Source organism: Onthophagus taurus, chromosome 7 (assembly GCF_036711975.1).
Source record: "Onthophagus taurus isolate NC chromosome 7, IU_Otau_3.0, whole genome shotgun sequence".
Lineage (NCBI taxonomy): Eukaryota > Metazoa > Arthropoda > Insecta > Coleoptera > Scarabaeidae > Onthophagus > Onthophagus taurus.
The window spans coordinates 10,604,969-10,619,796 of NC_091972.1; the positions used below are offsets into that span (position 1 = coordinate 10,604,969).

The window sequence follows — 14,828 nt, forward strand, 5'->3', positions numbered from 1 at the left end:
GAGTTGATTCGCATTTCTCGTTACGCACGAACGCCGCCGGTTTGTGTAATTTTTTTTCATTTGGGTGAAGGCGCGTTTATACACGTGTTGCACTGTGGCGGAACGCGGTGTAAATACCGGGATGCGTCTCAATAGGCGAAAATCCATCAAACGTCTATTTACATTCAGGTTAGTTTACTAATCCATTTTTTTTTCCATTTTTATAAAAAGGTAAATGGGGTGGTGCTTCACGGAAGATGCCACCTGAACGCCTCCGCGATCATAAAAAGCTTATCCGGACCGATTTTCAAGGTGATCATTCTCAGGTAAGTACCCCAAGAAGATATTTTTCTATTCAATTTTTTTTTCTTTTCTGTCGCGATGGGAAAAATGTAAAAAGACGAATGAGTAAGATCGAATATCGAGATCGTATTTATTCTCGATAAGTGGTTTTTAGATTAGATAAAGTCGAAATAGTAGGTACACGAACATCGTTATTATTCATGTATTCATGTATTTTGTATTTAAATATTAGGATTTTTTAAAAAAATTTAATTAGTTGGCGATAACGAAACTGAAAAACCAATGGGGCCAATTAAAGTGGGTTAATTTTATTTTTATACCCACGTCGGCTCGTTGATAACATCCACATAACGGTAAACCTTTATCACCTTAATTAGTGTACGAAGTTGTGTAAACCGGTCTAATGATGTTGATTTAGAATTAATGAATACGATGCTTCCAAACAAACTGCTTTAATTAAGGTTAAGGTGTTTAGAACATCTATTTATCAACAGAAACCTATTTACATTCAAATTTTAATAGATCTTATATTCTATTGTAAATTCTATCATTAATTTAATTAATTAATTCAATGATATTATAAATAATCCCTCTTATAGTTTGATGCATTATTCAAATATTAGTACCTTGTTCAAAAACTTGCCAAATATTGATGACTAACTCAAATGAGCAAGTAAATATTAGCAAGTTTTGTTTCGCCTTCCAATACTTATGGTGAATGCAAAACTAATGACGCATATTATTTGAATTTGTTATTAAATTTATCTCTAACCAATATTAATTGAAATTGATCCAGGCAATTAATAAGCACTTTATTAAGTAGTAACACCTTGTTCTAGATAAGAGTAAATGTATTAATAACAGCAATTATTTTACTAATTACATCCTTGCGTTTTCTCACCTTATTGAATAAAAGTGATGACAGAATCTGTCTAAGTGAGATAGTGCATTCTTTTTTGTGATATAATCTTGCTTGATAATGTAGCGTTAAAACAAATCTTTTCATAAAAAAGTTCTTAAACATGATGTTGGAAAAAGTTCTCAACTTTCTCTAATGAGTCTTAACTCTGAAACTTTAGAAACGCACACAATCTTGGAGGGAAAGAAAAATTGACAGATGCTCTAATAAGAAAACTAACTACATATTATGGCCTGGCTATTCGCAGAAATATAGCGATAACGACATCAGTAGGGTCCGCTAGGAGCTGAGAATTGGTGCGAGTGACAAAAAGCTAAAACAACTGGATCGGATCATTTAGTGAAGCATCCTTTACCATTTCATCCAGTTATCAAAAACATGTACTGGCAACTTATAAAGATCTATCTCGAGATAATTTGCTAGTCAGATGTTTGAGAGATCATACTCAGAATTCTACTCGACGGTTTGGCGATTGATCCCCAAGCACTTACATTCCGACTTGAAAATAGTCGAAATTTTTACTTATTGCGGCTAGCCTGTTTAATGAAGGAGCCATTTTAGTAATAATGAATTCATTGAATATTGTTTTTGGCAAGCAAGCCAAAATATATGCCGATAAAATGGATAAACACTGAATTATTTGGCAAGAGCGATGTAAGGAATTGCTCCAGTCAGTCAATCAGTCCATAGAAGCTCAGAAAGCACGAAAAGAACACTTGCGGATGTAAAGTTCATTCTATGAAGTAACGGAAGGTTTATTGTATGGTCCTGGAATTGTAGACTAGCCGGTAACTCAATGGAAATTGAAAAAAAATAGTTTTTATTGTTTGAAACTCATGTAACTTTATATTATTTTAACATTATAGCTAAGAAATCTTAGGTAGGGGTTAGTTATTCTAAGGAGCAAGGTTAGTTATCTTTTGTATGTCAATTATACCGTGAAGAAATTAAAATTCTTTAGGTTCACATAAAAGATATGAATGTTAGGAACAACTTAAATATATTCCCAAGTAATTCTAACCACTTTAACGAAACCTAGGCTGTCCAAATCGAATATATCTCCCGCCTTAAGAAGCCATGTGGAATTAGTCGAGGTGATGAATGCTGGAGCGATCGTTCTATATCAGCGAAAATTTGAAGGCAAAACAAATTATAACTTACAACTTATAAGCCAACAACATCGACATTAAAATATTTTACTTTCCTACTGTATCTAAAATCTTGTGAAATGCTTGAACTAATAGGGGAATCACAGATTCGACAATATGATCCAGATTAATACTGCATTTAAGAGTGCATAGAGATTGCTCCTTCAAGATTGTATTATCTTCATCCTCATTGACACTACTATTTAGATATGGGTTTTGGCTGGGTTAGGTTAGTTTTCTTTTCAACTGCCAAATATACCGCGAAGGAATGTTCAGTAAGGTTAATTTTCTTTTGTAATATCAATTATACCGTAAATGAACTAAAATTTTTTAGGTTCACATAGAAGATATGAATATTAGGAACAATTTAAATGTATTCCTAAGTAATTCTAAACACTGTAACGAATCCTAGACTGTCCAAAGCGAATAAAGAAGCCATGTGGAATTAATAAAAATGTTCACAAGAAGCGACAATAAAAGAACTAATATTCCAAATCTTTACAGGATCTACAGGATCTTTACAGGCACGACAGGATCTAACCCTAATTTACTAACAATAAGATAAAGTTGCATTAGTCCACGATGTTGGTTAAAATTAAATTTTTCTATGGCCTTTCTTGTTATCCTTTGGAAAGAAGGTCCGGTTCTTAACACGTTGATCTTATTGAAACCTATGGAGTGCTTCTCTTTGTGGCAATGCTTTGCGACTAGCGACTGCTGAATCTTATTCAGTCGGACATCCCTCTCATGTTCCTCGATGCGGCACTCGACGTTACGTCCAATTTGGCAAACGTAATACTTCCCGCAATTTCATGATTGCCGATACGGGCGTCTAGGGCTCTCTTGAATGGGGTTAGTTTGTCTTTAGCTATCAGAAGAGCGTTCTGTATTTTGCTGACCGTACCGTATCGTACTTTTACAGGCACCTCGCAATTCGCCACACCTAAAATATAAGGAAGGCAGATAAAACCGACTGGTGTTGTACTTACCGAGTCTTCTCTTTTTTTGCGTGGTTTGGTGGCTTGCTAGATATCGTATAGCCTTTTTTTCTGCAGTACATCTTGTAGGATTCTTTCTTCTTTGTTTAAGAGCGTCCTGTATTTTGCGTACCGTAGATAGATGAGATAAATGATGAATTACTGAGCTCAATTTTATTATGTCATCGGATAAAATCTTGTCATTTTCTTTTAAATTAAAACAAAAAAAATTTACTTTTGTTCGTTGATGATGAATTTTGATACACAGATTTAATTTTAGATATTTTCCATTTATTTCTTTTTAGAAATTTGATTTAGAAGGACTCTTCTATTCAAAAACTTTATTACAATTCGACTATATACCTGAAAGACATCAATAAAAGTGGCTTCAATAAGTCAACAGGAGGTGATGGTAAATGGCATTAAGGGGGTGGTCTTTCATTCGCTTTACGATCAATGTGCCGAATTGTTCGTTTCTCCTTTATGCCGAGATTCTGGCGGAGGTAGACGGAAGCTTGAAAGCGAGCTTCTCTTGAACTATTAGGGCCGCGAAGGTAGAGAGAGGGATAATTGAATTGCGAGTGAAGTTGCCGAATTATGCCGCTCCCGGAACGAACGCGCCCCCGATTAAAACGATATTAGACCGGTCGACCTAACCTTGCACTTTGCAGCAGATACCATCGGCGACGGTTTAATAGTTGTTCCCTCTCTTCCAACCTCTTTCTCGTTATCTCCCTTTCCTACTGGACGGGATTAACAATTTGACCGGATTTCCTATTTACCGGACCAAGTTTAGACTCGTTTATCGTTAAAATAATAAAAAAAGACACATTAAAAATAACACTTAATTTTTTCGAATTAAGTAAGGTTCAATTCTTTTTTTGCAAAAATTAAATAATTATCCTAGAAACATAACTTTAACATTAAAAGCTTCGCTAAAAAACGTTTCAAAAAAATTTTGGATTACCATTAATTTAAGTTAATCTGTTGAAATTTCCTTATTCTTTCAAAATTGTAGGTACACATAAAACATTAAAAATGAAACGCAATCGGGAAAATGTACACAACTTGTACGGATCCGATAGATGGAGCCGATGTAGATGTTAGCAGTCGTGTAAATATACGCTTTTCCTCTCAGTTGGAAAAGCAAGTCGTTTACGTCGCTTCGAGATGGCGCCCACATAGCCTCGAGGCGCGATAGTTTTTACGACGCCGCAAATGCAATTTCAACACGGTGCAATCTCCGTAATGCAACGGCGAGACTTAATTTACCAGGAAAATGCGGAAAACGCGGAAAACATGCGGACTACGAGAAAGAGAGGCGACCGATAATGGCGTGGTGGTCGTTTTTCACCTCGAGATAACGTCTCCTACGATGACAACACTTCATTCTTAAATGGTTTTTGTTTACATTTTCTCACCTAACTTCACAACTTTATTTGATATTAAAGAAAACACTTTTTGTTTTATGTTTAACACACAGAAGGTTTGATAATTACAGAAGAAAAACACGTTTTCTAGCTTCCATAGTCGATAATATAATATTATCCGGTTTATTATGTGTATAAATATTGGTAATGGGTACCGAGCCATCTGTTCTCGACGCGTACCATCTTCGCTCTTTACTTGATCTTCGATGTTCGCTTTCAGCTCGGCCCTTGATCGAGGGCTCTTAAAAGGGTTCGAGATTACCTACCCGATCACTTCCTATATAAATTTTCTAAATTTGAAAGATCTTCATGGTTTTTGTTGTAATTCGTAGGTTTTCTTTGAATTTGTTGTAGTCAGACTCAATTTAACATAATTTTTTTGAAATTTTTGACTTAATAAAGGGGAACCTAGCAGTAAAACGGTGGCTGAAAATAATATTCCTGTAGCCTTGGAACATTAAAATAATATCTTATTGCAGACAAAAGACTAGATACGCTGGAAGAAGATTAGCTACTGTTTCAAAAAGATCAGATACTGCATGCAAAAGAGTAAAAACTGCAAGCTGAAGACTAGATATTGCTAACAAAGGACTAGATATTGCGAATAGAAGTTACTTACTGATTACAGAAGACTAGATACTCCGAATTGAATGTTAGACATTTAATAGAAAATTGTATATTGTAGACAGAAGACTAGATAACTCTGGAAGAAGATTAGCTACTGTTTCAAAATGTGCAGATACTGCTTGCAAAAGAGTAGAAACTGCAGGCTTAAGTCTAGATACTGCTAACAAAGGACTAGATATTGCGAATAGAAGTTAGTTACTGATTACAGTGATTACAGAAGACTAGATACTCCGAATTGAATGCTAAACATTTAATAGAAAATTGTATATTGCCAACAGAAGACTAGAGAACTCTGGAAGAAGGTGAACTACTGTTTTAAAAAGATCAGAAACTGCATGCAAAGGAGTAGAAACTGCAGGCTGAAGACTAGATACTCTTAACAAAGGACTAGATCTTTCAAATAAAAATTAGTTACTGAATACAGAAGACTAGATACTCCGAATTGAATGCTAAACATTTAATACCACTTCTTGATAAATTTAACCGATAGATAATTACCATGGTTCCAGCGGTTTAAAGCGCTCTCATTGGCGAAGAGCGCCTTTATCTATCGAATAAATTTATAAAGAGATGGTAAAAGTGGGCTTAATAGAAAATTGTATATTGCAAACAGAAGACGTCTGAAAGAAGATTAGCTACTGTTTCAAAAAGATCAGATACTGCATGCAAAAGAGTAGAAACTGCAGGCTGAAGACTAGATATTACGAATAGAAGTTAGTTACTGATTACAGAAGACTAGATACTCCGAATTGAGTGTTAGACATTTAATAGAAAATTGTATATTGTAAACAGAGGACTAGATAACTCTTGAAGAAAATTAGCTACTGTTTATAATCATTCTAAAAGAGCATTCTATTCGGCGAATAGAAAGAAATCTAACATCGAATCTTGGCTGGGCATATAAAAAAAAATAGCTACACATCAATGAAAAGAGCATTATAATTGTATAAAGTGTAAAAAAGTGAATGAATAAGATAATATAAAAATTAAAAAATTATGAAGTGTGACTGAACAAGTAAGAATTAAGTTTTAGAGATAAAGATGTTAAAAAAAGAATTTTTTTTATTACAAAGTAAAACTGAAAAAAAAGAGTCCTACTTTTATTCTTTTACAAGTTTTAGTCGACTAAAGAGGTTTATAACGACCCATTAGTCCAACAAATTCTATAAAGTTTACTCAAATCTTTACTTTTAAATTTATTTATTATTACGGACTTGAGTCTTACCACCTTTACAGAGAATTCTAGAGATTGCAAGATGATGTCGGCAGGTTTTTTATATGCTTTAAAATATCATTATTACATCTTAAAATCATATCGTTCTTATCGAACACCTATAAACCCCATAATTATAATCGTGTTATAAATCATATCTAACGACATTTTGTCGATTGTCTAATGTCTAATAGAGTAATATGATTTATAATTACTAAAGCAATCTTGTAATGACAAATATCTGTTTGGTAAACTACCTGATGGTGAAACTCGATCACTTAATTGAATTAAATTGAAATATGACTAAGATAAGAAAAGATTACAACTGAGTTCGCCATATACTGATTTAAACAGTGATTTATCAATCTACAAGATCGTTTATTTTGTGTTTGGGTAAAGCTGCATATTCGTAAGTAAATGATCTTAGTTTATTGTTACTATATATTTATAAAACATTTTGCATCATTATTGACGTAAGTAAATTCTAATTTTATAATTTCAATTTTATTTTAAGAAAATGTTTTTTAAAAATATTATTATTCAATCAAGCGATGTCTGCTGATTTCAAAGTGATTTTGGCAAGGAAGTTACGCAAATATTTCACGATCAATTTGTTTGTTTGGAAATTGAGTCGGTTTGTTTGAAGCATACCAGTACGACTGCCGGCATAAACAGGTTTATTTAATCATGTGTTAATGTGTCGTATTTTCTTGAAATGCGATGCTTTACTTTTAACGTCAAACAAATGTTTCACCGTAAATATCAGGACCGAATTTTAGTTCACATTAAACAGCATAAATCCAACGCGTTCTGATTCCCCATAAGACAGTTCGCTGAAAATTTTGCCATTAACGCGCAACGAATCGCAAAACCTTATTAAATTGCATTTTGAATTCACAACTGGGCGCTTATTTGAATTGCAAATTAAGTTTTAATTTCAAACTAACGCGGACAGGTAACAAATTGGGCGGCAAACTGTAATTCAATATTTCTCTAGCTGACATTCCCGCAACTATTGTTGCCTGAATTTCTAGTCGGTCGCATCGCTTAAATTTACAATTTTTTCGCGGACATTCACTAATATACATACATAAACGTTTACGTTGCCTTCATTTAAAAAACAAAAACGATGCTAAAAAAAGTGGACATTGATTTATGACGAACCTAAATTTTCCCGGAATTTTTCACGTTAATTTCCTAGGCAGTAATTGCTTCGTTGAAATCAAACCGTTTAATTTATTATTTTTAGAGCAATTGGAAATTTCTAACTTACCTGGAAAGTGTTAATTAATGAAGAAAAATTTATGTTGTTCATTTTAATTCAAATTAATTCTTCCCACTCATTATTATTACACACAAACTTTCACCCAAACAGTTATCTTTGACTTGAAAATACACATTTTGTTGTTCCATTTCCAAAATTTTACGAGACCTTGAATAAAACAGGTTTTTGAAGAGAGAAAAACACCTAACGCAGTTCATGATTGTCGTGTTTATTATTCGTTTTTCGTGATTATAAGATGTTGTTGATATATATAAGTTGTTGGTGATTTCAAAAATACAAATGATGTCGATGGTGTTACCTGTTTACTTCCTGTTATTACGGTAAATGAAAGTGTTTCCATTTTTAAAACGTTGTTTACATTCTGACTAAATATTTTAAATTTTATTTATTTGAATTAAAATATGTGAGGTCACGTTTTATTATTTTTTAAAAATCTTTTACGACTTGTACTTAAATAGAAAAACAAACACGTTTATAAATATCGCTCAATTTTTTTGACACGAGAACGCGAATTTTATTATAAAAGATGTATAGGACAAAATGTGCTCATTTCATTGAACTTCTGATTAATAATTCTATTTACTGCGACAATAGTTCAAATAATTCCGTTATAGATTTTCTGTAATTAATTTAATTAAAAGCAATGACTAATACCATACCAGCGGCTAATTAATGTTGTTATGTATACGTTAATGATTTTCCTCTTTTACCGCAGGTTCAGGCGAGATTTAGGAATGGGTTTGTTTATTTCATCGCTGTAATAGGATTAACTATTCATAACTGATAATTCCTCGAATAAGCTAGGAAGGTTGTAATCGAGAAAGATTATGTAGTCTAAAGGTAAATCGGATAACTAATTAATTTTCCTTCATCCATGTTCTATAAAACAACTCTTAGTATGCGAAACCCAACACGATTATTTGCAAATTCATGTGTTGGGTTAAAAATGTTATTTATAGGATACATTTGAGAAAGGCGGAATAAATATTTTGCTCAAAATCCTTTTTTTCACTTACCTTGAACAAAACTATCTAGTTTATTTTAATAAAACTTACATTGCTTGTGTCACATTCTTTAAACTAAACACATATTTCGTAAAGTTTTTGCATATGTTAGCTAATTAGGAAGTATTCACACCTTTTCTATTCTTCTTCTTCTTTTTGATATCCTATTTATGCGTTTACAGCATTTGGTCATGGATCCATCTCCTCTAGTTAGACCAATATCTTCACTTCCTAGATAGTTTTGATAGTTTTCACCTGTTTCGTTGTCATCTTACTGATATTATTCTCCCATGTGACATATTCTTGTCTATTGTCCTTTGTTCTTGTGGGCAACATTCGTCTAAGATATTTGGCAGTACAGCTTCTTAATTACCTTTTATTGAAAACAAGATGGTTTCGTTTTCTGTGACAATGTTAATGATTTAATGTTGAAGCTAGATCAAAATCATTTACCAGAAGAATGGTGATTATTTATTGACAAATCAAAACTAAAGCAAATACGAAGCGATTAAATGGTAACTAAGTACAGATTTGAAAGTAGTGGCTTTAATTTTAGGATTTCTATACGAAGTATTGTTGCTTTCTCTGGGAATGGGGTAACAAAGCGGGTTCAGAACATTATGTTAAACAAAACTGGGCTTTAAAATTTGGATACGTAGTGGGTGAAAAAAATATCAAAAATAAAGCATTAGTAACACCTGACAAGATAATTTTATCATAAAACTTGGTTTAATCAAGAATTTTGTGAAATAATTTCGTAAAAGTACAGCAGGATTTGAGTTTCTAAAGAATAAATATCTTAGGTTCAATGAGGCCAAAATTAATGTGGGAATATTTGGTCTGATATAAGAAAGTTGATCGATAATCCCTAAGATAAGGAGAATTAATAATATGGCAATGAAAATGTATGCCGAAGAAATAGAAAATGGGAATCATCTACCTGATACATAAAAACGGGAGGTGCGATAACTTTGTAGAAATTTCCCTCTTGCCACCAGAGTGGCTTCAGGAAAAGAAGCTCTACAATGGACAAAATTGTCCTCTTTAGTCAAGTAATGGCAATGGCAATAACGGAGGGCTGCAGGGCGATGTTAGTTGTGTAGGAGGAAATATCCCTGCTGATGTTCAATCTTACCTTGCACTCTGCTATTGCTGACATTGAGAACAGATGCAATATACTGCTACTTCACAAACAATCAACATAGGTTTAAGAAAATAAATTATAAACAATATTGTGTATTAAAGCAGCGAAAATATATTTTTGCTCGAAAAATTATAGCCAAGGTCATCAAAGCTAAAACACGATCAGATATAACCAAACTTATTTGAGTAACCAGTTATGAAAATTACCTATAATTGGTTACAGATTTATATCTACATATAATAAGTTATCTCTTTAACCTCTCTATCACAAGTGATCTCGTTTTCATCATCTCAGTCAAAGACATAGTATACTCGTTGGTCGTAAAAGATTACAATCGATTTTCCTATCGGAGCGTTGTAGTTCAGGTTATAAAATATAAATCGCGATCTCGGCAACCCCAAATTAATTGGGTGATCGGTTACGTAATTGATTGAACACCTGATAACATACATTCCGCACGTAATGAGTTTAAAAGGTTATATTTGTAACACATTTTATGTAGTAAATCATTCTTTATTTTCTAACTAAAATATTATGCGACCCATTGTGTTACTCATGAGCTTATTACATCCTATTATTGCAAAAACGTTGTAAAATAGGAACGTCAAGTAATTATAGACATTTATGACTAGATGACCATTTAACATAAACTCTATGCGTTCAATCTGCTGATAATGCAGCATCGATTGTGTCTGATAAACGGCGGATAAAGTGGATGCAGTCAGAAAAATTCATAGTTGATTGCACTAATTTGTATTAAAGACGGGAAATACTGTTTTACTAGGTGGAACCATGTTGAGGTTGATGACATGGCATAAATGTTATATAGCAAATGTAGCAACTTGGTAGGTTGCATATTTGTATCGAGTCTTCAATAGGTCAACAAACTTTTATTTGTTGTTTTATGAATATCATATTATATCATGAATTCGATATTTGATTAGTTTGAAGCAGAATTTAAAACTATTTAGTTTATGAAGCATTATGGATGGACTGAAATATGATCATAGTGATAGCTGCAATGTTCACACTTTTCATGGTCATTTTGCGAGCTCTTCTCTTTCTCTAATAGAACACTTAGCTTTAGCTTTGTGTAGTTGGTTTACCAAAGTAACTTTTTTGATCGTACCATCTATCTTCTTTTCGGTGGGTATGTCATGTCGTATATTTAGTTTCTTCTGAAGAACTATTAGTTCATCTGTGAAGTTGTGCCACTACAACAAAAAAGTTCAAACAGGAGAAGAATTAATGGTGGTGCCCATACCGTACATCACCCGATGGTGATCTTTTTCCTAATATTTAAATCTTCTGTAATAGGTTTCTTTTTCTTTAATCGTGTTTACTAATATTTTTCATCCATGGTGGTAATTTTAATTATTTGCAACTATAATCGTTGTTGTAGTAGTCGTATTCGTTGGTCTACTTGTGTGTATGCATTATTTAAAAAAAACTATTGCAGCTAATGACACAAAAGTCAATCGTAAAATAAACGCTGTAACAAACAAAACCGTGCGCTATCCAGAAAATCAATCGTAAACTGAACGTTTTATGAAAAACAATGCCCCGTGCTTCATGTCCGTGTTGATCATGTGGCTTTCTTGACATTTTGTATGAACTTTCGACGTTGCTTTCCAGTACGTGGTGTGTTCACATATACTTTATGTTGTTATACTTTGTGTTTCTTCCATCTTTAGATACTGCATATAAATATACTGATAATCAACACTTCGCAGTCTTCAGCTCAAAAATAAAAACAATATGACATTTCACCATAATACAACAGATTTTTCTTCTTCCGGGGCTAAACTTACTTAGCATTTCTTTCAATTTAAGTTAATAAAACTAAATATATTAACCACTAAGTCTATTTTTGAAATTTTCGAATAAAGTACTCTAATAATATTAAAACATCAATTCAAAATCGCCATATTTAGTTTATTATAGCATTTTTCTCAGAAAGATTTGGAATAACTCCAATATATTAAGAATACTAGTTTGTTAATTAATAATAAATCGTTTCTAAAAATCAGTAAATATTACCTTAAAGCCCGTTTTATGTACTCGTGTAATGTATATAAACTTGTGACGTTTTCTTTAATGAGTATTATAAATTCCTTTTTGTATATGTGACTCAGATTTATTTAAAACATTTTTAGTATAGCTTCCACTTGACGCCGACCCAAGCAGGAACATAACGTCAAGTGTATACATACCTTGAACCACTAAACTCTCTATAACGTAAATAGTTTATACCGGGATATTTATTTTTCTTATATTTTTAGACGGAAAGCAGCCATCGATGACATTGCCGTTCGTCCCATCACGCAGTTCCCAGTTTCGTTGGCCGAGGAGGTAAGTTCACAACACCTTTCCTTTAGATTTAACCGCCTAATTTTTTTTAAATTAATTAAAAATTATCTTCGCATTATTTTACTCATTATTTTAAATTTAATAACACGCCGAGCACGCTTTTCAACAAATCAAAAATTTAAATATCATTAAAATAATATTTTTATTATTTCGGTTGCGAGGATTAAACTGGAAAATTTTTCGAAAAATTTTTTTCTTAGAGTAATTTGGTTTTTTAAATATAGAAACGTCCGCAAGATAGCGTTAGTTATTATAGTAGGCTCAACACGTTAGCCACAATTGCAAAATGAGCCTCGACCAGTAATAATGTTAAACTATTGCTGCTGTTTTATCGTGCGGAAATTTTAACTAAAATAAATAACAACATATATGTCTCGATTATATTGTTTTAATATTTGTGTGTATGTACGTGTGCGTGCATTTATTTAGTTTTTGGCTTTGTGATTGTGTTAAGAGTTGCTGAAACGCTCTCGGTGCTTAAATAGGTGTCTTCACTATTTAATGTGCCCCATTGAAGGTCTATTTAGTTCAACCGGAAAATGTTTATGTAACAAGGTAATCATTTTGATTAAATTAAAAAAAATAAAATTCGAATACAATCGGCGATTAATATTTGTTATGTTAATAATAGATTTTAATTGCGCATTGAAGAATTGAAGTGTTATTGTGACATTTTTTTAATGTTTCTTTTTTTAAGATTTCTTTTTAGACTGCTTGTTCAGAATTTATGTTTCAGGAAATCATATTTTCACTTTTTACAACGCAATAATGATAAATTAATGGATAATAAACACCATATTTTAGTGTTGCAATGAAGTATCTTTGGCAGAACTTCAAACAAAATCGAAAATATGAATTATTTTGTATGAAATTTTCTTTTTGTTGAGTTAATAAAAAAATTCATAATGATTAGAATATCAAATGGAAAGTTTTTTAAATTATTTATTAAACTCTCAATTATTTTCATTGAAAATTGCCGATTAATTTTATTAAATTTTATGCTTTAGATGAGTATATTTAATTATATTAGGTTCGCAATAATTTAGAAAGAGTCTTCAGGAATAACGTCGAATACTATATCTTAAAGTAAAGCTAAAATATGATATTTTGAGTAAAATTACAAAAATAATTAGAATAGATAAAAAATTAATTAGAAACTGCTCGTTTCGCTTTCTCTCCATCAGCATCAAGTCATTTAACATAAATGTTATGGAGAACAAAACAATGATCATTAGTGTTGCAACTTCTACTTCAACACTCCGAGACGCCATTCAAATACAAATCAATTATTCTGACGAACAGTTTGTTAATTGTATCAATCTATATAATTTAAAATGCGAGAGAGTTAAATGTATGGCAACAAATAAAAATTCATTACTTGTTATATTTCCTCCTACTTTCAGGTTTTGTAAAAAAAATATCAAATATGGCCTGGCTCTATTTTCGATTTACCCGCAACCCTTCGTCCGTAATCCATTTCTGTTGTCTTCAGGATTTTTTTCATGTTTCCTATAAGTTGCCATACTTGTTATAAGTTGCTATACTTAGATAATGTATATTATCTTTCAGGCCACATTGTATTCTTATATATTATCTTATACAGGGTGTTTCGGTGACTCGGGGAACAAATGTAACCATATATACTAGAGTGAAAATGATAACGATTCATGTAAAAAAAAATTAGTAAAAGTTCTCAAATTGTAAAGATACAGGCCATCAAAGTTAGGAAATTTTAACACATTTTTCTAAATATCTTAAACACTATTTATGGTAAAGCGTTGAAATTTGGTATAGTGTAAACTAATATCACGTAAAATCACTAGGCAATTTTTGAGTTGGATCGGTACTCGGCAACAATGCTATACAGGCTGTTCCTAAAATTTGTTTGATCAGAACTTTTTTATTCTATCAAAACCCTACATTTATTTTTGCAGTTTCTAATAATAAATTTAGTTTAAAAACTTTTATCACTCTTAGAGAATATTGATAAAAACCACCGTTTTCGTATTAAATGCAAAAATGTTAGGTTCCGAATTCAATAACACTAAAAAAAAAAAAATAAATAATCTGAATTGGCAATGACAAGTGAAAATCGAACTGAGCTGTCATAACTAATATGTATGCAACATGTCCAAGTGAAGATTTAACTAAATCACATTTTCAATTTGTTTTAGTTGGTTTAATAAAAGAATGCAAAAACAATAAATTAACAATCAACAAAAAATAAACAAAAAAACGACAACACTAACAGGAATAATAAAAAAGGTACATAAAATTACAAGACAAGTAATAAAAAATACTAAAGGAAATGTTCAAAAACTTAGATTTCTTTTTTTTTAGTGCTATTATTGAAATCGGAACCCAACATTTTTGCATTTAACACAAAAAAACGGTGATTTTTATCAATATTATCTAAGAGTAATAAAAGT

General features: G+C 31.9%; 1 protein-coding gene across 6 annotated transcripts in view; it reads left to right on the top strand.

The window, feature by feature from the left end:
• The window catches only part of LOC111423805 (multiple PDZ domain protein-like), a 96,942-nt gene that overhangs the window by 66,420 nt on the left and 15,694 nt on the right, over positions 1–14,828 (top strand). For all 6 annotated transcript variants that reach the window (XM_071197162.1, XM_071197164.1, XM_071197165.1 and 3 more), the window contains exons 19-20: positions 211–305; positions 12,312–12,381. In XM_071197162.1, the coding sequence (XP_071053263.1) occupies positions 211–305; positions 12,312–12,381 (165 nt within the window). The remainder of the gene's footprint in view (positions 1–210; positions 306–12,311; positions 12,382–14,828) is intronic.